This window comes from Laccaria bicolor, genomic scaffold, assembly GCF_000143565.1.
Source record: "Laccaria bicolor S238N-H82 LACBIscaffold_66 genomic scaffold, whole genome shotgun sequence".
In the NCBI taxonomy this organism is placed as follows: Eukaryota; Fungi; Basidiomycota; class Agaricomycetes; order Agaricales; family Hydnangiaceae; genus Laccaria; species Laccaria bicolor.
Window position 1 is genome coordinate 56,206 of NW_001889937.1, and position 22,912 is coordinate 79,117.

The 22,912-nt window shown below is 48.5% G+C and overlaps 5 protein-coding genes across 5 annotated transcripts; 1 reads left to right on the top strand and 4 right to left on the bottom strand.

Moving 5' to 3' along the window:
* Window positions 1-7,119: 7,119 nt before the first annotated feature.
* On the bottom strand, window positions 7,120-9,848 carry LACBIDRAFT_334564 (uncharacterized protein; the record flags this gene model as incomplete). Its single annotated transcript, XM_001889352.1, has 13 exons — window positions 7,120-7,266; window positions 7,350-7,694; window positions 7,754-7,921; window positions 7,955-8,065; window positions 8,117-8,599; window positions 8,657-8,719; window positions 8,777-8,839; window positions 8,893-8,920; window positions 8,984-9,139; window positions 9,198-9,295; window positions 9,358-9,427; window positions 9,480-9,539; window positions 9,763-9,848. The coding sequence occupies 13 exons, from the start codon at window positions 9,846-9,848 to the stop codon at window positions 7,120-7,122; spliced, it is 1,878 nt and encodes a 625-aa protein (XP_001889387.1).
* A 3,237-nt stretch (window positions 9,849-13,085) lies between these two features.
* LACBIDRAFT_314980 (uncharacterized protein) lies at window positions 13,086-13,977 on the bottom strand (the record flags this gene model as incomplete). The annotated part of the gene is made up of 4 exons (XM_001889353.1): window positions 13,086-13,281; window positions 13,337-13,408; window positions 13,463-13,802; window positions 13,857-13,977. The coding sequence occupies 4 exons, from the start codon at window positions 13,975-13,977 to the stop codon at window positions 13,086-13,088; spliced, it is 729 nt and encodes a 242-aa protein (XP_001889388.1).
* A 209-nt stretch (window positions 13,978-14,186) lies between these two features.
* Window positions 14,187-15,534, bottom strand: LACBIDRAFT_314981 (uncharacterized protein; the record flags this gene model as incomplete). Its single annotated transcript, XM_001889354.1, has 4 exons — window positions 14,187-14,567; window positions 14,627-14,847; window positions 14,894-15,091; window positions 15,144-15,534. 4 exons carry the CDS (start codon window positions 15,532-15,534, stop codon window positions 14,187-14,189), a joined length of 1,191 nt encoding a protein of 396 aa, XP_001889389.1.
* Window positions 15,535-15,952: 418 nt separating this feature from the next.
* LACBIDRAFT_314982 (guanine nucleotide-binding protein alpha-4 subunit) lies at window positions 15,953-18,035 on the bottom strand (the record flags this gene model as incomplete). The annotated part of the gene is made up of 9 exons (XM_001889355.1): window positions 15,953-16,102; window positions 16,169-16,245; window positions 16,319-16,345; window positions 16,396-16,399; window positions 16,453-16,580; window positions 16,638-16,690; window positions 16,749-17,694; window positions 17,753-17,773; window positions 17,828-18,035. The coding sequence occupies 9 exons, from the start codon at window positions 18,033-18,035 to the stop codon at window positions 15,953-15,955; spliced, it is 1,614 nt and encodes a 537-aa protein (XP_001889390.1).
* Window positions 18,036-19,687: 1,652 nt separating this feature from the next.
* Window positions 19,688-19,990, top strand: LACBIDRAFT_314983 (uncharacterized protein; the record flags this gene model as incomplete). The annotated part of the gene is made up of 2 exons (XM_001889322.1): window positions 19,688-19,829; window positions 19,878-19,990. 2 exons carry the CDS (start codon window positions 19,688-19,690, stop codon window positions 19,988-19,990), a joined length of 255 nt encoding a protein of 84 aa, XP_001889357.1.
* Window positions 19,991-22,912: the final 2,922 nt, after the last annotated feature.

Genomic DNA, 22,912 nt, shown 5'->3' on the forward strand with positions numbered 1-22,912 from the left:
ATAGTATTTCTCTCTATCTTCTAAGGACATTCTGTCTCTTCCCCATGCATGAATGAGCGGGTGCATGGTATAGATGCCTTTGGATGAGACCAGTTTGATCAGGCTAAAGGACAGTAATACTCGGACTCCCTCTTTGAAGAGGTAATTATCCCATTTTCCTGTTTTGTGAAGCTGAAGCAGTGTGCGGTCTATTATGGAGGTTGCAAGAGGCAAGGATGACCTCTGCTCATTATCTCCATATTCCTGAGTAGCAGCATAAGAAAAGATTTCTTCTGTAATACCATCAAAGTGAAAGAAGGCAAACATTGCCAGCAGAAACATTGCACTCTTAGCTGCCTCAGCTTCTTGAGAATCATCATTTTTAGCTCTTGCCTGAATTTCTTTAAATGATAGCTCCCAAGTCCCATACACAGTTCTGTTGTACTTAGATGCCCCTTTGAAAGCTGGGTAAGATAATAATCTTTCTCTGTTTTGAGAATATTCATCAAGATAGTCTCTTATGTCTCTGCCCCCAAAAGCAATGAAAGCACCAGCCTGATCAATAGCCAGAGGAATGCAAAAGAGCTCATTCACAATCTTGGAAGCCTCAGCTTGTAAGTTTTCCTGAGACTCACTCAAGCAAGCAGCCTTTAAGAGTAAAGAGATAGCATCATTTTCTTCCATCTCTTTCACCTCAAGAGAATTCTCATGTAAAGTCAGATGTTTTAGACCAGAATTGCGACTAGTTATCAGAATATTCCCCCCTAGCCCAGATGGAAAATATTGCTCAAGTTCCTCAGGTGTCAGATTATCAGCATTATCAAAGACCAGTGCATAGTTTCCTCTCAGAGAGCTAATCCACTGTAAAGCAGATTGAGGTGAACCATCCAGAGCAGAAGACTGAGCCTCAGGAAGGTTGCAGATTCCCTTCAGTGCCTGAGTGATTGTACCAACTGAAGATGCATCAATCCAGAACACATGGGAAAAGCTTGGGACCATTCAGAAACAGGTACTAAGTAATATGGTGGAGTACTTACTTGTTAAACATATCTTCAATAAACCTCAAACAAATCTGAGTCTTCCCAATACCCCCCATGCCATACAACAAAAAGAATTTTTGACGGCGGAGTTTATCGTTGCTTTCAGCAGTAAAATGTTCCTTCAATTTTGCGAGAACGTCGGTGCGTCCTGTGAACCGAATACTTGAGTTTGGTTTTACGGGAATCACTGCATCGGATATCGTTCTGTTGCCGACGCTAGCGTAGTAATTGATCTGTTTAAAAAACCAATTGATGAGCTTGCAATAAGCCAGCCCAATTATCCCCCCGTCTCACATTTCCATAAAGGGAAATTATGACAAATCAGGCCTCTTGTGGGGGGATATATTCCACAACAAACCTTGGACATATATGCTGGTTTGGTGTAGTGGTTGTTGTCACTGTGTTAGTGATACTTACGAAAGGTTTGGGGTTCGACTCTGGATGCTCCACATCTTTTTATTATTAAAATAATTACCTAACTGGTTAGGTTAGGAGGTTAGGGTTTTTCTCTTCGCACGGTAGCGCGCTTAGGAGGTTAGGAGGTTAGCGCTTAGGGTTTATTAATGGTTAGGGTTGAGGATATTTTTTTCCCCGCGCGGTAGCGCGTTCTTGGTTAGAAGGTTAGGAGGTTAGGAGGTTAGCGGTTAGGGTTGGGGATATTTTTTTCCCCGCGCGGTAGCGCGTTCTTGGTTAGAAGGTTAGGAGGTTAGTGGTTAGTGGTTAGGTTAGGAGGTTAGGGTAGGTTAGGTGCTCGAGAACGCGCGGTAGCGCGCTCTCGAGCCGACTTAGGGCAATGGCACATTGCCCTAAGTCGTATAATTACCATATATGGAGTGCCGGTGATTGCCAGCACATCACATGTGTGAGACGGGGGGAGAGTTAGGACCGTTCTTGCAATAGAAGCTTTAGAAAACTTTACTAACAGTATCGGCGACGTTTATGTTGCTATCAGTTATAGCAACGTTCCGAGCATTCTGGAGGACATTTAATTGGCTCATGTTGGAAGTGTAGCAGATGGGGGCGAAGGAAAGAAGCGAGAACGAGGGGGTGCAACAGCCGCCACTGCCCATGAGGCATCATTCGCGTTTTGCCGGGGCATACAAGCGTTCACACAGCACAGCTCAAAATTCTGTCACCTGTCCTATGGGCGCTCGGAACCCGGTTCAGAGAAGCGTACCTACCATACTCGAAAGATGAACTGCGACGTCGACCCGTATCGTCGTTTTGCGCGTGGACTACCGATATCCTTCCCCTCAGAACAGTTCCTCCGCAACAGACACATCTCCTCAATGAACCTATTAGCTACTTTCGCGGACACGCAAATACGATGCCAAAAGCCTAAAACAAATTTTGTAGTTGAGGAGGTGATATTCTTCTCTGCATCTTTATAACTTGGATCCGTTTTGCTCACTTCTCATTTCGTAGGATTTGCGCCGTCAATGTTGTTCGTATGTATCTTTGGTTTGATTTTTTGTGCGTGATCCCTCCTGACAGCGTATACAGTTAGGCGCATTATTCATCCTTGGGAAAGCTAGTGAGGTATCGACGGGCGCAGATGATCGGAGAACAACGACATCAAGCGGCAGGACCAACTCAATCTCGCCTAACGTCTGCGGCTCTTTCGCTATCTTCGAATTTCAACGCCTCAATGGACTAGGCGGGTAGATATTAGGAACTAGGGATCAACGCGATGGCGGGAGCTCGAGCCACAAACCTGATGGAGATTCGCGCAACGGGCGTGGTGGAAGCTTACACCACCAGCAAGACGACCGGGACTCGCACCAGACCAAACTACACAGCGCACCTTCACGTCGGTGGCGCCACAGTCAATCTCTAAACCAACAGAGAGACAAGGCCGCTCAAGACCAAGTCAAAGCTGAATGCGCTACTCCTTCATTGGTGTGGCCGGCCTAGTTCGATCGTCGTAACTGGAGGGTGCGGTAAGGTTTTGAGCGTTTGGGATGTTGAGATTGGGTGAGCTTTTTCTGTTTATTACTTGATAGGCGAGTTGCGGAGTTGGGTTGCCTCCGCAAAGCGGGTAGAATGTTGTGGTGTCTTTCCAACCCCCCTCTTCTCTCCACCCTTCTTCGCTTTCAATCCTCTTCCTCTTCCATCCCCGCCTCCTCCCCTCAGCTTCCCTACCCCCTGTCTACTTTCAACCTGCTTCTATACAATTCTCTTCTCCATGTCGCTAACGCCAGTTCCCCCCCAGCTGATGCATATACACTACCACCGTCACACTTCCACCATCTGCTGCCCCGATCGGGTCTCAGGGCGCGACTCTACAGGCATATGACATACAAGTTTGCAATTCGAGCCTAGCCGGTGCTCAGTACTCCACTCAGTCTTCAAGCCCGTTCTTTCAAGAATGAGGTCGAGGATGAAACGGTGGTGGCAATGACTCCCTCCTTCATTCCTTACGTGTCACCCTCGTGCCAATTACCAATTATCGAAAGGATGTTCCAAAGGGCAATGTTTTGTGCGAGCTCAGCCAACCAGTGTTCGACTGATGAGCTGGTTCATCAGCTGGATGAGAGGGTTGGGGTTGGAACTGGAGAGCTCCGGGCTGCGCTGAAGGGAATTCCTTCAGGAAAGGGAGATCTAAACATTTACGATGGGCAAGCTCGTTGGACAACAGACGAGGGTTAGGGTTTCGTTTTAAGGTGCGTTCGCGTTCGCCCAAGTTGGTTCGCGAACGTTTGGCCCAGAAGCGGGGACTTTCTGCACAACAGCGCCATCGACCTCCTACTCATCAACCACCAAATCTAAACGACACTCTCTAGGCATACTACCCGCCTCACCCGGTCCACGACCACTCCCTCTCCTAGATGGAACAATCACCTCATCATCATCCGCATCCGCATCCTCACCCTCACCAGGCACACCTGCAAGCATAAGAAGAGCCTCCCGGAGACAATGCTCTATATGTTATTGCTGCCCTGACCGGACCCCGGACTACTACACTTCAAGCTCAATCAATTTGAATAACGAGGCACGCTCGCCTCTAAGTGCGCGCGGTACGCAGCAGTCTTTACATGCTGGAGCTGGCTTACCGAGGAGCAGTTCGGTGGGGAGGGGAAGCCCGGTTTTGAAGGGGAGACATGGGGTGATTCATGAATTTGCCCTTGGAGAAGGAGAAGGAGAAAGAGAGGCCGCCGTTGACGTTGGCTGAAAAGTGAGTTGGTCTTTTCGTTTTTCTTCGTTGTTTCGCTCTTTTTTGTCTTTCTTTTTTGGTCGTATTTTTGGATGTGGATCAAGCGTTGACCGTTAATCAGCGTTGAGCGCTCGTTCGCCTGATGGGCCCCTGTCCGGTTTTTTCAAGACCATCTTACACGAGTCTATACCCGTTGGTCAAGCCTTCGCGATGTTGGGGAGGGATTGGGCCATCTTTACCCTTCCTCGTATGACGCGACAAGCCACCCGTGAACTGTCAAACGACAACCACCAGTCCCAACTCTCTTCCCTCCCCATAACGTCACTCTGAAACGAGTTTCATCGCTTCAAAGCCACACTCTGCATGTCTAGATCCCCTACTATCTTTTCTGGAGGTCCTAGGAGCAAATTGTCCACCGAACAAGCCGGGGCTCTCCTTTCTCTTTACCCCCAAACTCAGCTCTTTAGCCCCCTTGATTAAGAGGCTATCGAGCCAGGTTGTTGTTTAGAGAGTTACCAAAGATCAGACCCGTGCCCTATGCGCTCATCCTGCCCATGATTCGATTGACATTCGCGGAACACCCCGTTCTTTGGTTTGGTATCGTCTTGCCGATACCAAGACGGGGCCACTATACGCTCTCCTCTCAATGCAGTATATGCTATAGCTTCATCACTGCACCCCCATCATCCCGCTTCCCCTCCTCGCGCTCCTCCTTTTGATCTCTGGTCCCCTATTACACATGCGATTCCTTTATTTTTTGGAGCATGGTGTAGGCCAAGAAACCCCCCTTAAATCAGAGTGTGCCGTGGCAGGTTGTCGTTCAGGCAGTTACCAAGGATAGGACCCCACCCTTGCCATGTTTGGTCTTATCGATACCGAAGCAGGTTCTGTATGCATCCCGTCAGGGCAGTGTACGCGAATCTCTCTCCTAGAAACCCGGTGCTACACCCTTCCCCACTTATCTGGAACTCTTGACCAGTGGCAGCTGAGGCAGATCGTCGTCCAGGGAGTTTATAAAGGTTCGGATCCAGCGTTGATGCGCAGTTTTCAACGCTACTGGAGGGTGCTGGGGCTGGTTGTATGACAAGGGACCATAGACTATGGCTCGATTCCGTCCTAGCACGTCACCAAGACAGCCTCGTCGAAGAGATTGCCGAAGATTGGATTTGTCAAGGCGGGCTATGTCCTTTCCACTCAACTATCAGGAGTATGGTTCGTGTATGCGTCTATCACGCCCTTGAACCTGTTGGTGTCCAAGCAAGATCTAGATATGGCCGGTTTTTACCCTCCATGCCTGGGGATGCATTTCCTGAAGGTTACGAGCAGGTTGAGTCGTGGGTGTAGACTCATGGCCTCCCATTCCGCACGGCCATCACGGCAGAGCTATTCAGAGGCGGACTGTGATCAGGGGAATGGCTGAAGACCAGGTCCTTACACCCCTCAATGGGGCTTTCGCTTCGCCGTTCCCTACCAAGACAACACTTCCTTCACTCCAGCATACGGGGCTTTCATCCAGAGGTTATGTGGGCAGGATGTCGGTCAAGCTGTTGCGAGGCTAGATCCATGGCTTGGTCGCTTTCTACATTCTCGTCGAGTTGGGACCCTCCAGAGGCAGGCTGTCATCGAAGAATTCATCAAACGTCATCGAGTTGAGAGTTGTAGGAAAATCAACATCCCCAACTCGCAGTTCATCATGAATTTTGAGTTTTGAATCGGCTCGTCGTTCATTGGAACAGATAGAGAAAGTACATAAGGGCCACCGCCAACCCCAACAAGTAAGGATATCCCACTCACCCCAGGCCACTGACTAGCAAGTTCCAAAAACTGGGGTGTCCACAACCTGAGGCTGTTCAACCTTGGTTCAATCACACTATTCGAGTTGATAGGAATGACGTCGCAGTGGGAAACACACCAATGTTCTATTCAAAGCACCCCACTGCTCTCGCGGCAGGACCCTAGTCGGTTTACTCATACTTAAACACGTCAACGAACAATTTCTCGCAGAGATAACTCACTTGTCGTAATTATGTACGCGTACTCACCGGTGCATGTGCATAAATTTCACAATCAGCCAAATTTATTCGTCATTTGTAGGGAAGTAAAGTTAACCACCCCGACCACGACCCCGTTTTTTTTTTCCTTTTTCTTTTTTGATCGAAGGGGCCGACGGGTCCCTAGAGCCTTTAATGCATTGGATTGACCCATGGTTTTTCGTAATCCGTTATTTAAACTGATTGGGAGTCGCCCACAGTTGCAGAGGTTACAAGGAGCCAATATTACAACTTGTCCCCATCTGAACCTGACCCGAGTCGATCGTTTATACGACGTTGCTACCATCGTGGATTTGCTTCCGTTATGCAACCTCAATTTTTACTTTTACAACGAGGAGAGACTCTGGGTGTCTCGAGGTTCCTCGGGTTTGTAAGTTAGCTTGCAACTACAGTCCCATGTTTTGAGAAACGGGAAGTGAAACTGTATTGGCCTTTGAAGCGGGTTCCAGTACTTCGCGCCGAGTATCCCAGCCTGTTACGGCAAGCCACCCATCGCTTCACAAATTTTTCGTTTTCTCATTTGGTTCACATCTATTCAAATACATTGCTCTCTTTAGCTGGTTCGTGCATGAGTCCGACCCAAAATTTGGCCGCCGACTCTCAAACCAGGCCAGAGCGGCAGGAAAGCACCATTCGTTTTTCCGTTCACTAAAAGCAGTTTCCCAGTCCCACCATATGTACAAATGACTTGAGCAACACAGTAAGAGTTATGGACAATCGTCACGGCGACAAAACGTCCATGATCAGCCAAAGAGTTGACAGTTGCAATTGCCAAAGGGCGAATCCAAGAGAAATCCCAGGCCAAAGACGAAAAAGCGAGTCAGATTAGGAAAACAGAGTCCCAAGTACCGCAAAAAGACCGACCAACAGGGCATTGATAACGAGAACCAACCAGCTACTTGCGCTTCTTCTGGCGAGTCTTGACAGGCCCATCGGAGGCCTTCTTCTGAACAGCTGGGGAAGTCGAAACCGAAACTTCTTCCTGCGGGGACGGCATGACAAGCGCCGTAACGACAGCCGAATTCTGAACTCCTGTGGCCCTCTACATTTTAAAAAAGGGGTGAAAAACAGCGGAGGAATATCGGAGCATAGAAACGTGTATACCAATCTTCGTTTTGTCCTCACAGGCTCCTCGACGGTCACAGTAGCTGGCGGTGATACAGAACGACCACGCTTTCTCATGCACCTCCCTGCTGGCGACAAAGGCTCCAGATCGGACAAGTCGCTTAAATCGTTGTCCCTGTTGTCATACTCATAGTCCGAATCGGCGTCCTCAAGGGTCTTGAAGCTCTTCTTCTTCTTTTGCTTAGTCGCCCTGGGCTGAGGTTTCGAGATGGGTGATGGCGGTTTGATCATTTCTTCCTGTTGTTTGAGACTTGGAGCCGGCAAAGAGAGGTGGGCTGGATCTGGTGAAGAGCGCTGCGCTGCGTCGGGAACAGGTTCGATCGTTTGCTCCATTGCATTATCGGCCTATCATGAAAAGAGCCAATAAAGATAAAATCAGAGGAGCGTATTCATGAACACATTACCAAAGCTTGCAATGACTCGTCGATTGGGCTCGAGGGAAGCCACATCCTGAAATTTAACAAGGTCTTCGCGTCTGGCCCGGCACTCTTGGCCTTCTCATTTAGCATCTGCGCTAGTGCTGCCTCCAAAGAATGGATTCGACTATGGAGGCCAGTCGCGAGGTGTTCACGCTGGGAGATCGAGGTCAGTAGGTTTCAACACACATACGATAACCTAACTCGTCGAAGCTCGTTATCCTTAGCAACGACGTCCTGTTCATAACTCGTTTGCGTTTGAAGGATAACATGGTTCACCAGGTCCTTCTCGGGGTCGGTCTACGAAAGTTGAAATCAAGCCAGGACGAGTTCACAAGAAAATGAACTTACCAAGTTCGTATCATGGTACCGACCCAAAAGCGTTTCCGCATGCTTCATCATTTCGCCCATTCTTGCCTCCAGGTCCTCAGCTCGAGCTTTCATGATCTTCAGCTGTCCAGACTCCCTCGTCGCCGCAGCCTCGCCATCCTCAGCAATCGCAATCACAGACATCTCCGCCAAAGCAAGCCTACCAGCAAGCTCCTCCCTCGCCGCTCTTGCTTCTTTAGCGTCATTCTCCGCCAGAGTGGCCGCCTTCTCAGCGGCAACAGCGCGTTTCTCTTGCGCCGAGACAAGTCGCTCGTTAGCCTTCTCCTGCTTGTTCATCTTTTTCTCAAAGTCCACTTGAGCAGCTGCCAGCGAGGCCGCGGATTCCCGAGTCAGTTGATTAAATGAGGTTTTCAGATTGGCGGTCTCCCGCTCAAGCACGATTTTCTGTTCATGAATAACGGCGAGTTCCGTCCTAAGGTTGTGAACGATCTCTTGAACGCCCGCCTAAGGCCGAAGTATATCAATAATCACTGAAGTACCATCACAAATGGCGGACTTCACCTCTTTCGCAGTGCTCTGGTCCTTGGCTAGCGTTAAAGCAGCCGCCTGCTCATCCAATCTAGCCTGCGTTGTTCATGGTAACGTCAGTAGAGCACGCATGTCGCTAGTGCATTCCATTACCTGGAGCATGTTATTGGTGTCAGTCGCTGACACCAGAGCCGTATTTTGTTCATCCAACCGGTTCTGAGAATACCGATGTCAGTGATGAATATGCGTAAGTACAAGCTATTGCCGACCTCCAACCGACGATTCGCTTGACGAAGCCTGAAGATATGGAAAGAAGCATCAGTTCTAACCATTACTAACGTCAGGAAACAAGCGACATACGATTCGATAGTTTTACTCGCTTCCTCATCGGCCTTCTTGGCTTCCGCTGTGACCGGCTTGATCTCAGCTTGAACTAGTTGGGTCTTTTGTACAGCCAGCGCCTCTCTTGCACCAAGTTCTTGAATCTGTGTTTGTAACTTAGAATTCAGGCCCTCCCTAGCGTAACGGTATTCATCAGTGGTGAGGATAAAACACGACCAAAAGGTAGACGTACCATTCGGTACGGGCAACTTCAAGGCTCTCAACCTTTGTCTTCAGAATGTCGCTTTCCTCTTTACGCTCACGAGCCTCGGATTGAGCCAGTGCGAGCCACTCTTTTGTTCAACAAAAATGGTGTTACAACGGCAGAAATGTGGTAAATGGGTGACGTACACCTTTAACGAAGCTTCTGCAGAAACGACCTGCGAATTCAGATCCTCGACCTTTTGCTCAATCAAGTTATTTCTGGACAGATTATCGTTAAAGGCATACGAGAGGGTATGTCGCCATCACTTACGAATCCCTAGCTCTGAGTTCGCGGTCTTTCTCCGCGACCGCTTTCTTAGCTTCCGCAACCCTAGTAGTGTGTGTTGCGTAAGTTGGAACGTTCAAACGAGTTTGAAGGTGGTCTATCAAGAGCGGAGGGAATTCTTCGTTCACGTGATGTGATCGCGTGCGCACTTGTCGCCTCCGAGTCGCATCTGCGAGCCACTCCTCGTCTCTCTTCCTTCTTCATTGATCTCACAGCATGCTTGCAGGTAGCTTTAGCACAGTCTCTCTTCCTTCTTCATTGATCTCACAGCATGCTTGCAGTACACGCAGCTGCTCTTTTTTCTCCAGGAAGACGACCAACACTTGCATAACTGAGCCACTCATTCTCAGACATGCCCCGACCCTCTTGGGCTCACAGCTCTTCTTGGACATCAGATTCTAGCCCTTTTTCTCGAGTCTCGGGCACCTCTCGTCAACGCTCCAAACTCTTTTTGTGCCCCCAGCAACTTGATCCCACATCCATCAGTAACCCGGTTTCATTCACGCGTGTTTCTAGATCAAGGGGCAACCGCCAACGCTCGAAACGATTCCGGCCTCAGCGTTCACGGCTCCATACGCCTTGCTTTACCCCTGCCGAGCTTAGTCCCGCAATAGCGGTACCGCTCCTCTTTGACGAGTCTGTCGCAGCTTTCTAGTGTTGCCGCAAGGGAAGGTGAAGGTCACCTTGAGGTGACAGCCCTGTCACCTTGAGTTACCTTGATGTGACCTCAAGGTATTTTCCAGATTAGGAAAACGAAAGAGAATCAGCTTGCAGCAAGTTTGCAGCCACGTAGAATCATAACTATATCATGTATTATTGTAACATACATCTGAGTACTGGTCAACAGAGGGTCCCTGTGGTTGAGTGAGGTGACCTGTCAACTAAATATGCACATGGCGAGCCAAGAAGTAATTTTAGGGTATTGAGTTGACGAGCAATTGACAAGTTACGAAAAAATCATCCATACAGAGGGGTGAAACATGGGGTACATAGATCTCCTCCTCAACAAACACCCATTTGTCATTGCAGTCCGTCCTTTCTGAAGCAGATGTGAATCTGAGAATTTGAAGCTTCTCCATCAATTCCGGTGCAAGGTTGTTTCGGCAAAGGGTGTCAGTTTCTTTGCTTTACAAGAACATGCACTCTGATGGAGCAGAGGATGCTTGAACTGGAAAAACATCCAACATGACGTGGTACATTGTCTTCTTCTTTTTATTCACCTGATAGTGCCATAGCAGCATCGTTCAATTGATCAAATTGAAAAACATGAAACTAGGCATTATTGGTTCCAGAGTAGAACTAGAAATGAGATTCAAAAAATTGATCGGCGCAGTGGAGTGCCGATGTTCAGCGTCGAGCAACAAGTTTGGGCGCATGGAACGACAAAACTCGTCACAAGAAAGGCTGAGTGGCCCGGCCGTGCCGCTGGCCTATGAGAATTTTTTCCCGAAGTGGCACATTTACCTTGATGCACCTTGACACTCCTTGACGTTGACAATTTCCTTTTGCATCGCCTCAAGGTGACCTTGCCTTCAAGGCACCTTTCCTTGCGGCAACACTACAGCTTTCCCAGCCAGTTCGGCTGTTTCTTCCTCATCAGAGGCTATATCCTCACACGCTACGGAGCTATCCTCCATTTTTCGTCAAGGTACCAAGCCACTGCTCCTCTCAGAGTCTACCGTACCGTCCCCCTTTGCAGTAACATCACCTGTCTCCACTCCCATAATTTCTCTCCCCCATTCATCCATTTTTCTTCCCCTTAATCACCCACCTTCACGTCCGAACTCAGACCCGCGCATTAACATGGCACCTGCCGACACCTCTTCACTTCCACGTGTGACATCGACGCTGAGGAGGGATGCATGGGAATTTTTTCTCAAGGACTATCCGGATCGTGTTTTTGTAGATTCAATTTTGCATATCATTGATCATGGTTGTGACATTGGGTTCTCGGGAGATCGGAACATCAGTCAATCGTGCTCTAACTTATCAAGCGCATTTCTGCACCCAGAAGCGATTGTTTCAGACATCAAGCTTCAGCTTTCACGTGGTCGTGCTTCTGGCCCCTTTGATATGCCACCTCTTCCTAATTTTCGTAGTTCGCCCCTGGGCGTTGCCACACGCAAACATTCCAATAAACTTCGCCGAATTCACCACCTATCGTGGCCACGTGGTTCCTCAGTCAACGACGGGATCCCAGATAGCGAAGCTTCAATTACCTATGACATGTTTCAGGCTGCTGTCTCCGACCTCATCAACTCTGGACATGATTCGCTCATGATCAAACTTGATCTCGAGCAAGCATTTCGTCATATTCCTGTACGTCCCCTTGACTGGCCTCTTCTCGGCTTTACGTGGCTTGGAGCTTTTTTCTATGAAAAGTTTCTTACATTTGGAGCTCGATCTGCTCCCTATATTTTCAACCTCTTTGCAGAAGCCCTTCATTGGATCTTGCAACATCATCTTCCAGCATTTATCCGCCACTACCTAGATGATTTCCTACAGATCTTCGCACCACAAACCCCTCTTGACATCGTTTACGCTGCTCTTGAATGGACACAGTCATTAGCTGATTCGCTTGGTCTACGTTTCCAGGATTCCAAAGTGGAAGGCCCCACTACCTGCCTAGAATTCCTTGGAATTGAACTTGACTCCCACGTAATGGAGGCTCGCTTACCTCTCAGAAAACTAGAGCTCCTCTCTTCTCTCTTATCTCAGTGGAAGTCCAAGACACACTGCACCTTGCTCGAACTTCAAGAGCTCATCGGATATCTGCAATTTTGCTCTCAGGTGATTCCATACTCCCGTGCCTTCCTCCGCTCCTTCTTTGATTTCACCTCAACGTTCAAATCTGATTTTTCTCGTCGCCGAATTCCTCGGAGTACCCGACGTGATCTCGAGTGGTGGATTACATACTCTTCGTCTTGGAATGGCATTCACTTTGTGGCTCCGACTCGCCCCATCATTCATATATACACTGATGCGAGCGGTACAAAAGGTGCAGGCGGTGTTTTCAACTCAAGCTGGTTTTCAATTCGGATCCCACAACGATACTCTAAACACGACATCAAGTGGAAAGAGTTTTATGCAGTAATCCATGCTATCCTATGCTGGGGTCCTGAATTCCGTCATAAACACATCATCTTTCACACTGATAACACCAATGTTTACTCAGCGATCAAAGATCTATCAATTCGGTCATCTCCCATGATGGAATTAGTTCATCAATTTCTTGGTCTGGCAAGCATACTCGACTTTACTTTCACCCCAGACTGGATCCCCACTGAACAGAATGCCCTAGCTGATGCAGCTTCTCGATTCCAGTTCAAGCTCCTTTTCTCCTTGGCACCTTACCTCTCTCGCAAACCAAGTCCCAAGGTATTATCACTCAAATCTCTCTCAAAACCAATCCTCTCCCGTCCTCCCATCACCTTATCATTGTGACAACGTCTGTTTTCCCTTGGCTGCTTCACGGTTCGCCTCTCCCAGTCCTCTGGCCTTTCAAGGCTGTCTGTTCCTGGCCCGTGTTTGCCGCCATGGGTGTTCGGATTCGGAAATATCCGCACCCGTGGCAGTAGCCGGTCATCCACTTTAGACCACAACACGACGTTGTTCACCAGACCGAAGCAGAAGGATAGACCACCAAACACGGAAAAAAGAGGAAACTAACAACGCTCTCAACTCAGCCTTCGACTCGCCGAGAGCCTTGACCTCTGCCTTTAAACCGATAATCTCCTTCTCCTTGGCGTTGATGACTTCTTGAGATGCAAGCAACTTCGAAAGACCCCTGTTCAAAAGCCAGTAAGCGGATGTGAATCAGAAAGGTAGGTGAGTACACTCACTCCTCCTTGATGACCCTCAGCTCCTGCAACTCAATGAGATTTGCTGATGAGGAAGTTTTCAGGTTCTGCAGTCTAAAAGGATAGTTCATGCGTCCGGCAACATTCCAGCACAAAGTTAGAACCTACTCATGAGTGACAGCGATGAGCTTTGCCTCTACACCAGCTGCTTCAGCAAGGGCGTCGATACTTTCCCGTTCGTGCTTCGCCAGACGGTCCGTCAGGTCTTCTACCTTGCTCCCTTGAGAAAACGGAAACATAAATGTCCATACAAACAAGGGCAGTTGATAGAGATGCCCACCGACACTGCACAAAACTTCCAAGCTCCGCTTATCGTCCAGGCGATCACGAAGAACACTTAGCGTCCCGCGCTCCGTATCCTCGAAATCTTTGATCCGTGCTTGCGCATCCGCGAGCTGGGAAGATAGGTGGTGAAGCTTGTCGCGGAGGAGATCAGTCACGCGCTGGGCTGTAGAGGGTCAACGAACGATTGGGTGAAGAACAAGAGCAGGAACGAGCTTACATGAGCCCAACTCTCCCTGGAGTTCTTGAATGGTATCTCTCATCTCAGATACGCGGGAGAAGCCACCGCCTACTTCAAGGAGGGGTCCAACACCTAGTAGTAGCGGAGACGTCGTCAACATTGCGAAAACCCCGTTGAAGCAACCTTACTGGTCAAGGCATCCGCCGCAGACCGCTTAATTTCAGTCACCTCAGCGACAGCTTGTGAAAGCGAAGCTTCCGAAGTCTCGTGAGACTTTCCAAGAGCGACGAAGGAGGAATGAAGTGACTCGTAGCTATTGAAGCTAGCATAAGTAAGAAGCAATAGGGATTGACTGATAACTTACTTTTCTCAGAGAGTCGCCAGACTTTGCTTTGCCGTGACGAGCCTCTTTTCAGCCACTTCCTTCCCCAACTTTTCCTGCCCATAAGCATGCGACATTTGCTCCAAAGAGCTTTTGAGGGTCGAAATTTCGGCGACGGCATCCGCAAGATTCGAGCGTGTTAAGGCGAGGTCAGACTTGGCGGTGCTTAATTCATTCTCCGTTGATTTCAACAATGGGAGAGCGGCGGCGTGCTCCGACCTAGCAGATGCCAATTGCGCTGCTGTAGCGGAAAGCTCTTCACGCGCAGACTTGAGATCCTTCGTCGCCGCACTGCGCATTCGAGATAAATACTCATTTTGTGTTTGCAGTGCGATCGATTCCGCAAAAAAAGCCTCGTATCGGTGGTTCTGTGAAGAAGAAGAAAGTTCAAAAGAACGGAAGCAAGAAGAACCATGAAGGAACGAACATGCTCAAGGAGATCGCTAAACGCTCGCTTTACATCCCTTTTCGCAATGGGAGGAGTTTGTTGTGGTTTGAGAGACGTATCTGGAATCGAATTGAAACCTAATTCATTTTTTGATAGCGGAAAAACTAATTGAGACCGCGAGCTGGGGCGTGAAGGCGGAGGCAAAGAAGATGTATGCGCTCCAGATAAGGCGGGTGATTGTCGACGACTAGTTTTGCGATCTATTATGATGGGTCAAACAAAATTGCGTAGATTGTGATAACTTACTTGACTCGCCTGGAATCGAGGTCAAAGATGCGGTCCTGTCGTTTTCCCGGCTATATTCTGGCGAAAATTCTATTTCTCTGTGTGAGGCGGTAGGTGAAGGATGATTTGGCGGCGATTTATGCGATGCTGGATGGATGTATGCGCGGCCTTCATATTTGGGTGAGGCCGTCAACGGGGATGACGCGTCTCTTCTTCCCTCTGTAGTCGTCATTAGACCGATATTCACGAAAGAAAGAGTGGCAATGCTCACCTTGTGCCTCCCCCTGTCCGACGTCGCGATCCTGCAGGATATTGACGGGTGCCTTCAATGCTTCTTGGACGTCTGAAAGAATTAGTGGTGCCGATAGGCGACTCTGAAATGAACTCTCAGCCTGCGTTCGTTGTTGCGCTTGAAAAGAAAACACGGATCGTCGCGACGCGTCAGGAATGGCCAAGGCTTCAGCGTTCTTGAACAGAGCGAACTTGAAGGAATTTGCGTTGTGTGTCGAGCTGATTTCTGGGTTCTGTGTAAGTGGCTTACCCTGCGTCATTGAGAACGTCTTCGGCTTGACTTTTGTCGTTGACGGGTCCGAAGTCTGTGACATTGAGAACCTTGGATTTGTACCTCTGAGCGCATTATAATCAAAGCCGTTGTTTTCCATGGTATAGCCAAGAAATGGTTAGAAGTCAAGAAAATTGTATTTTGATTGTGGTGGTTGTCGTAAGAGGACAAATTTTGCAGTTGGTTTCTATTATGTATTGCGCACATAAGGTCACTACATCTATGCTACAGATTACTGTCCTAACTCTGATGCATTGAGTCCTGACATTGTCCAAAAACCAGCGCGCGTTTATTATCGAAGTCATTCACTCTTACTTCGAGGATTTGGTTTGGAGGGGGCCGAAACCTTCCCATTGACGTGCAAAAACAACGAAGTGAAGAGTGCCGTTGCAGGCAGAAGTCCAGAGACGCGAAGGCAAGGCAAGAAGCACAACGGCATCAGACCAATAAAAACAAAAACCGCTAAAACCACGAAGGTCGAAGCGGATCCAAGTGAAAAGGAAAGGCAAGGGGAAGCATCATTGGAATGATACCCAAAGCTGACCCTCAAGAGGTAGGCAGAGGGAAGGCAAGGCAAAGAGCAAAAACAACATCGACTGCAAAAACAACAGAGATGGAAGGACCGCCACGTCGCGGCATCGAACAAATCCACCAAACGAACGAACGAACTAACGGAGCCAAAAAAACAAGACAAAGAACCAGAAAGAAAAGCAACCAAAAAGAAATAAACTCACCAGCCTATTCACTGTGCGATCTTCCGAAAGGACTTGGTCGAACCCTGATATGGGTGCCAAGAAGATAATAGCATCCACTGCGTCCAATACATATCAACTTGTGCAAAAAAAAGAAAGAAAGAAGGGAGAAATGGGGGGAGGTGGGCGTACCATCGTCGAAGAAGGGCGCCCACGTAGCTAGCTTTCAGATTAGGATTTTTGGGGGATGCGTTGAGGATGGGACTTACGACGCTACGGAGTTATGGTAAGGCTAACGAACAAAGGAAGAGAAGAAAAAAACCAACCTGACTCCGACTCCCACCAACATCCACAATCCTCCACTCCGTACCGCTATCCCTCCCCGCAGTCGCTTCCATCTCGAATTTGTACTCTGATACGCCAACGGTTTTGAGCCGGGCTTTGAGGACGTCGTCTGTTTGTTGTTCACATGGGTTAGTTGCGTTGAAAGGAGGGGAAAGGGGGGACTTACCATCCGTAGGCATATACTTGAGGGACGTCAATCTCTCTAGGTCGTCCAAAAAACTACATAGAAAACATCAGAAATACGTTTCCAAAAAGGAAAAAGAGAAGGAAAACTCACAACCCCGACTCCTCCTCAATCCTAATCTTCCTCCGTCTCAACACCTCCCTAACACCCTCATCATTCCAAAGCGCAATCATATCCCTCCTACACATATTCAACACCTCCTGCGGCTCATCCTGCGTTTCAAGACCCGTGGTACCTGCGCTCATTGGTCTTGTCCCATTCCCTCCACTACTCCCTTTCCCACTACTCCCGTTTTGCTTGACACCGCGGTCGTCGCCGTACCCATACCCAGACCCAGGATAAGTAACCCTAGCACGCGCCAAACCGCCCTTCCACCCCGTCCCAGGCCTAACGAAAATCTCTTGGTTCCTATACGCGTGGTTCCCCGTCCCACCCGACGTAGAACTCGCCCCGGAAGAGGACCCTGCACTCGTTCCAGCACCAACACCAACACCAGGGGGACCAGGACGAGCGAAATGCGTCGCCTCTTCCTCGTTGGGCGGGACGAGTTTTGCGATGAGGAGAGCCTCGATATGGCGCAGGGGTAACAAGCGCGCTTTTAGTGCGTCTAGGGGTGTGTTTTGGGCTAGTGTGAGTGGGGAGGTGGAGCGTGGGCTGCGGTGGTGTATGTGGTGGTGGGGATGAACGAAATCAGACTCGGAGTCTCCGTCCGAGTCTGGGTTGGACGGGGGCGAGTGGTGGTGGTGTCGGTGTCTGACGCGCGGGGGGGACGAAGAAGAGCCGAATGTTAGTGTTGTGTCGTTCCCGTTGCCATTGTATTGCTCGTGTGGGTGGTTTGGTAAAGGCGGGCGGGAGATGGTGCGGGCCCTTGAACGAGGGGACGAGTACGGTGATGTGTGTGGTGAGGACGTTGAAGTTGAAGGAAAGGTCAAAGCATCGAGGATGGTGCGTATTGACCTGACGATGTTGAGTTGGATAACAGCGCGCCAGAGGATACGTTCCTCGCGAAAGGCGGTGGGTGTATACAGTCTTTGAAATTCTGCAGGGTGGCGATAAGCTTTTCATATCTACCAAAAAAACAACAGAGGTGGACGTACGTCGTAGAGTTGTTGATTTCCCTAAACACACACTCTCATAAATACAGTGTAGGTCAAAACGACCACAAAGCTCACCAGACTCGCTCTGACCCAGCAACAACAGCCTCACAATCCTCTTTTTCCTCCTCGCATGTCGTTCAGCCTTGATGCTAGCATCAATAGCCAAGCTAACCCTCTTTGCCTCTGCCTCATTCTGCAGCCTTACCACACGGTCTTCTGGAGACTCGTCCGGAGGCGGCTTGAGCACCTCGTCGAGTGGGTCGTCAGCGGTGCGGACGGGCATTCCAAGTAAGAGATAAGTATGATGGGGGGATTGAGGGGTTTGGATTATTGACGCCAGCCAGGTACAGCAGTCATATCAATCATCTCTATACATACTTACTCAAAGAGAAGATCCATTTTTGAACTTTATCTTTCACTTTTCCCACTGCAAGCGAACGCGGTCAGGTACCGAGAACTGGTTCACCAGGAACAAAGTCACGCACGTTTTCAATCGAGCTCAGAATCGCGGATATTTGTCGCTTATCTCCTTTGAAGAAGTGCCTGGAGATCCATCCCCCTCGTCACCCAACCCACCCAAAAACGGTTCATCTTCTCAAGTTCCTCAGCCTACACTGCTTTCTAAATTACACCCTGCTTCTCTCCAAAGGCCCATGTTTCCCCCAACCTTATTTACATTGGCGTACTGACATTGACATGCGACGTCGTGTCGTGTCAAGTGTACCCATAGCTATCACCACCACTCATGATCCATCCGTCGGCCTCCTCGGGTTCCCTAGGCCTTTACATTCCTCGTCTAGGCTCTTGTGACTACTCTCCGCCGACTTTCACCACCCCCTGATCGCTCTCTATATACGTCACCATGATCTAATCTAAGCAGTGACTCACAGGGGCAGGCAACCGCGCCATCTGCGCAGTGCAGGCCAAGCAGCCTCAAGAAAATCGGCAAGTAGACAACCTGGCGCTTTTGGGAAATCGCAAACCTTATCCGGAGCATTCAAAGTCGATAAGAATCGGTACCCCCCATTTTAAAAAAAATTAAACCTCACTTCATCTCGAGCATCGAGCTAGCCATTAAAAAAAAAAGGCCCGTGTTATCTATCCACCAACCACGCAGCGCTCTGCCAACACGTGCAAAGCACTTGCCAAGCAGCTCGCACAGAGTTCAAGAAAATCGGCAAGTAAATAACCTGAACCCAAGGCCCTCATTCGGAAACAATCTTATCCGGAGCAAAGTCGACGTCTCCTTACACCCTCATAACTCTTTTTTTTTCAATTCAATTGAACCTCATTTCATCTCAAGCATAGCCTGCCCAAAGAAACAAAAAGAGATAGCGGTGGCCCTGTTATCTATCCACCAACCACGCAGCGCACGCGTCTACAAAACCTGACCACACTACACCAGCGTCTGCCCACACGTGCAAAAAGCAAGGCACTGGCGTCTGGCGTTTATCTACCCAAGGCTAGCCAAGGCCCAGGACAAAGGAAGGCACCCCGCCCAAGCTCAAGGCACGTCGACGCGTCAACCGGCGTGACAGTCAACACTCAACCTTGTCATTCAATATTCAACTGCCATTGCCGGCTCACCTGTTCTCAGTCTCCAAGCAGGCTGTTCGATTCCACACAAAGCTCAGGTACATTGTGACTCCCGTCGGGACAGGCCGAACTTGAAAGTTCAAGGTGACAGCCGTTCAACTGTCAGTTGTTCGACGATATGATGATATTGGCGTCTGACGGGGTGGTGACCGTTGCGTTTTGGACGCTATAGAGTCTCGTGGTTTTATGGCCCGGAATGCGCTGACTTGAATTAGTATTGTGAAAGACTTCACGAAACAGTACAACTATGCAAGTCAACAATACCACAAGTCAAAACTCATATCTGAATCCTACATCTGCAGGTCCTCGCCCCGCGTGCTGCTCAAAGATCCTCCCGGGATGACCAACACGCACATCCTTATGACGACTGGCACTGGCGTCGGAATTTTTTTTTTCGTGTTGAAAATAATTTCAATCCTACACGGTGTCCGGCAACTATGTAGGTATATTTTTATCTCCGTTGTCGGACAGAGCCCAGCGGGTAAGTTCTTTTGTCTCTTCACGGTCTAACCTTTTTATTCACTGGCAGGTGCCCATTGTAAATCAAGTGAATCGGCTCGCCGGCAGGCTCTGCCTTCAAAACAAAGTTTTATCAATACTGCAACACTCTCACCACGGCCCAACTACTTATGTACTACCTAATAATAACAACTGATCATGACTGCGAGTTGATAGGAATGACGTCGTCGCAGTGGGAAACACACCAATGTTTTATTCATAGCCATTGCGGCAGGCCGCAGGACCCTTCATTTTTACTCATACTTCAACACGTCAACGCACAACGGGCTACAAAAACAAACCTAGATGGCCCATGGGTTAAGACTCTAGGGACCCGTTGGCCCCTTTGACCCCTTTGACCAGAGGGGTAGGGGTGGTTTTTACTTTCCTAGACGACGGAGTTTGCTGATTGTGGAATTTTTATGCATGCATGTGTGAGACGCGTCCATAATTACAAGCCTTGAGTATCTCTTATCCTCGGTGGTTGTCCCCAATTGCAAGGGAACCAATTACAAGTCCCCATCTATAAATAAAATACCGAACCTGACCCGGGTTGATCGTTTGTATGACGTTGCTACCATCGTGAATTTGCTTCCGTTTCAAGATATTTCAAGGGGTTGTTCTCAATTTTACTTTTCTACAATGAGAAGAGACTCTGGGTGTCTGTAGATTCAAATTCATACGATAGTAGCTTGCAATTACAGTCCCATTTTTCAGGAAACGGGAAGTGAAACTGTATTGGCCTTTGAAGCGGGCTCCAGTACTTCGCGCCAAGTAGTGTTTGGAAGTTAGGTTAGTTAACCGGAAAATAACCGAGACTGGACCGAACCGTAACCGATCAGGACCGCAAAAATTACCTAACCGATCCTAACCGTAACCGCGGTCCGGTTAGTGGTTAGGTGTCATCCCAAAATATTCAAGACCAAACAAAAACCAGTTAGGACCGGTTATAACCGGTCTTTGTATCCTAACGTTACACACAAATATTCCCCTGTTTAAACGCTTTCTAACGATCCAAAAATCATATTTTTTAGTGGAGAATTGACATATTTATGGTGAATCGAAATTTAAGTGACTATTTTCCTGTCGTCACATGTGTGATAATGTGACATTGATACAACAATGGCAATCCATGAGAAACGCTCGCAGGTCGGGTGTACTCGACCTGCGAGGTTGTTTATAAATTATGAAATATGCCGGATGTGTAGGTTGTGATGAGAAAGGCTCACAGATTGAGTACTCTCTTTCTCTCTTCATTGGGCCATCATGTGAGGCGGTGTTTCACCTACACGCGCCTCGCTGGTGCATGCAGCATAATGCTTGTATTAGAAATATAATATAGGTTTGTAATTATGTTAGTACAGAGAAATAACCGGTTAGGACCGGTCATGTAACCGACCGCTAACCGTTACTAACCGATTATATCGGTTAGTAGCAGTCCGGTTCGGTTATTTTGGGTTTCGTGGCACAAGGTAACTGGTCTCGGTCTCGGTTAGAGCCCCTGAGGGCTCAATAACCGGACTGGACCGGACTTTCAAACACTAGCGCCAAGTCACATCCCAGCCTGTTACGACAAGCTACCCATCACTTCACAAAAAAAATGTTTCTCATTTGGTTCCCATCTATACAAATACATTGCTCTCTGTAACTGGTTCATACAGAAGTCTGGCCCATTCGACCGCCGACTCTCAAACCAGGCCAGGGCAGCAGGAAAGCACCATTCGTTTTTCCGTTCGCCAGCAGCCATTTCTGCGGCCAGTGCAACACATTCATCATCACAAAAAATTCTTCATCAGATGTGCAAATGGTATAGACCAGAAGCGAAAACGAAAATATCTTCCTGCAAGAGATAACAAAATATTACTCCGGATTTTCGTTTCTGGTTTTCGCTGCCGAACCGATTCGGGCCATTATTAAATTTAAGATTATTATGCTTACTGTATTTATCTGTATTTACTGGATCCTTCTGTCACACATGCAATGTCAACCACCGTCACAGCTCTCTTTACCCCCACCATTGCCCATGCGCGTACCTGATCACCCCACACTTTCTTCCTGCCCCTCCCCTCATTGAAATATGTGGCCTGATCTCGATGGTCACGCCTCCAGATGCAAGCCAGCAACACCGACTATGGATTTGAGAATGAGGCGGTGGCAGAAACCAAGTGGCGCAGGATTTCGCAGGGGATGTGATACGCCCATGAGGAACAGGTGAGCCCAATGGCCGCAATCTGAACCTGACACCAAAGCTAATCCAGCTCCCACATGGCAAGTCAGGACAACAACGAGGTAGGGGACCCCGCAATGCCGCTGCTGACTTGGTGAACCACAGGACGGCAGGACCAGCCCAATGCCTACGTAGCGAACCACACGATGACACGACCAGCCCAACGCATATGTGGCGAAATCACAACTGCCCATGACAGCTGTACTTTACCCTCCCCGGCTTAATCCATATGGAATGCATGGAAGGGGGGTGGATTCCAGGAATTCCAGATGGATTCCATGGAATGGCAGATGGACTCCATACTTTCTGGGGATGGATTCCATGGAATGGCTGATGGACTCCATACTTTCTGGAGATGGATTCCATGGAATGGCTGATGGACTCCATACTTTCTGGAGATGGATTCCATGGAATGGCTGATGGACTCCATACTTTCTGGAGATGGATTCCATGGAATGGCTGATGGACTCCATACTTTCTGGAGATGGATTCCATGGAATGGCTGATGGACTCCATACTTTCTGGAGATGGATTCCATGGAATGGCTGATGGACTCCATACTTTCTGGAGATGGATTCCATGGAATAGCTGATGGACTCCATACTTCTTTCAGATGGAATCCATGGAATAGCTGATGGACTCCATACTTTTTTAGATGGAATCCATACTTTTTCCATATGGAATTCAGATGGAATAAGTCCCAATTCCACAATTATTATCATAGAATCACAAGTCCAGACTTAATCTGCAAAGTTCCAACTTAAACACTAATAAATGAAGAAAACTAAGGTGTATTGAAACAGACTACATAATTTTATTTTACTACAATAATATAAAGG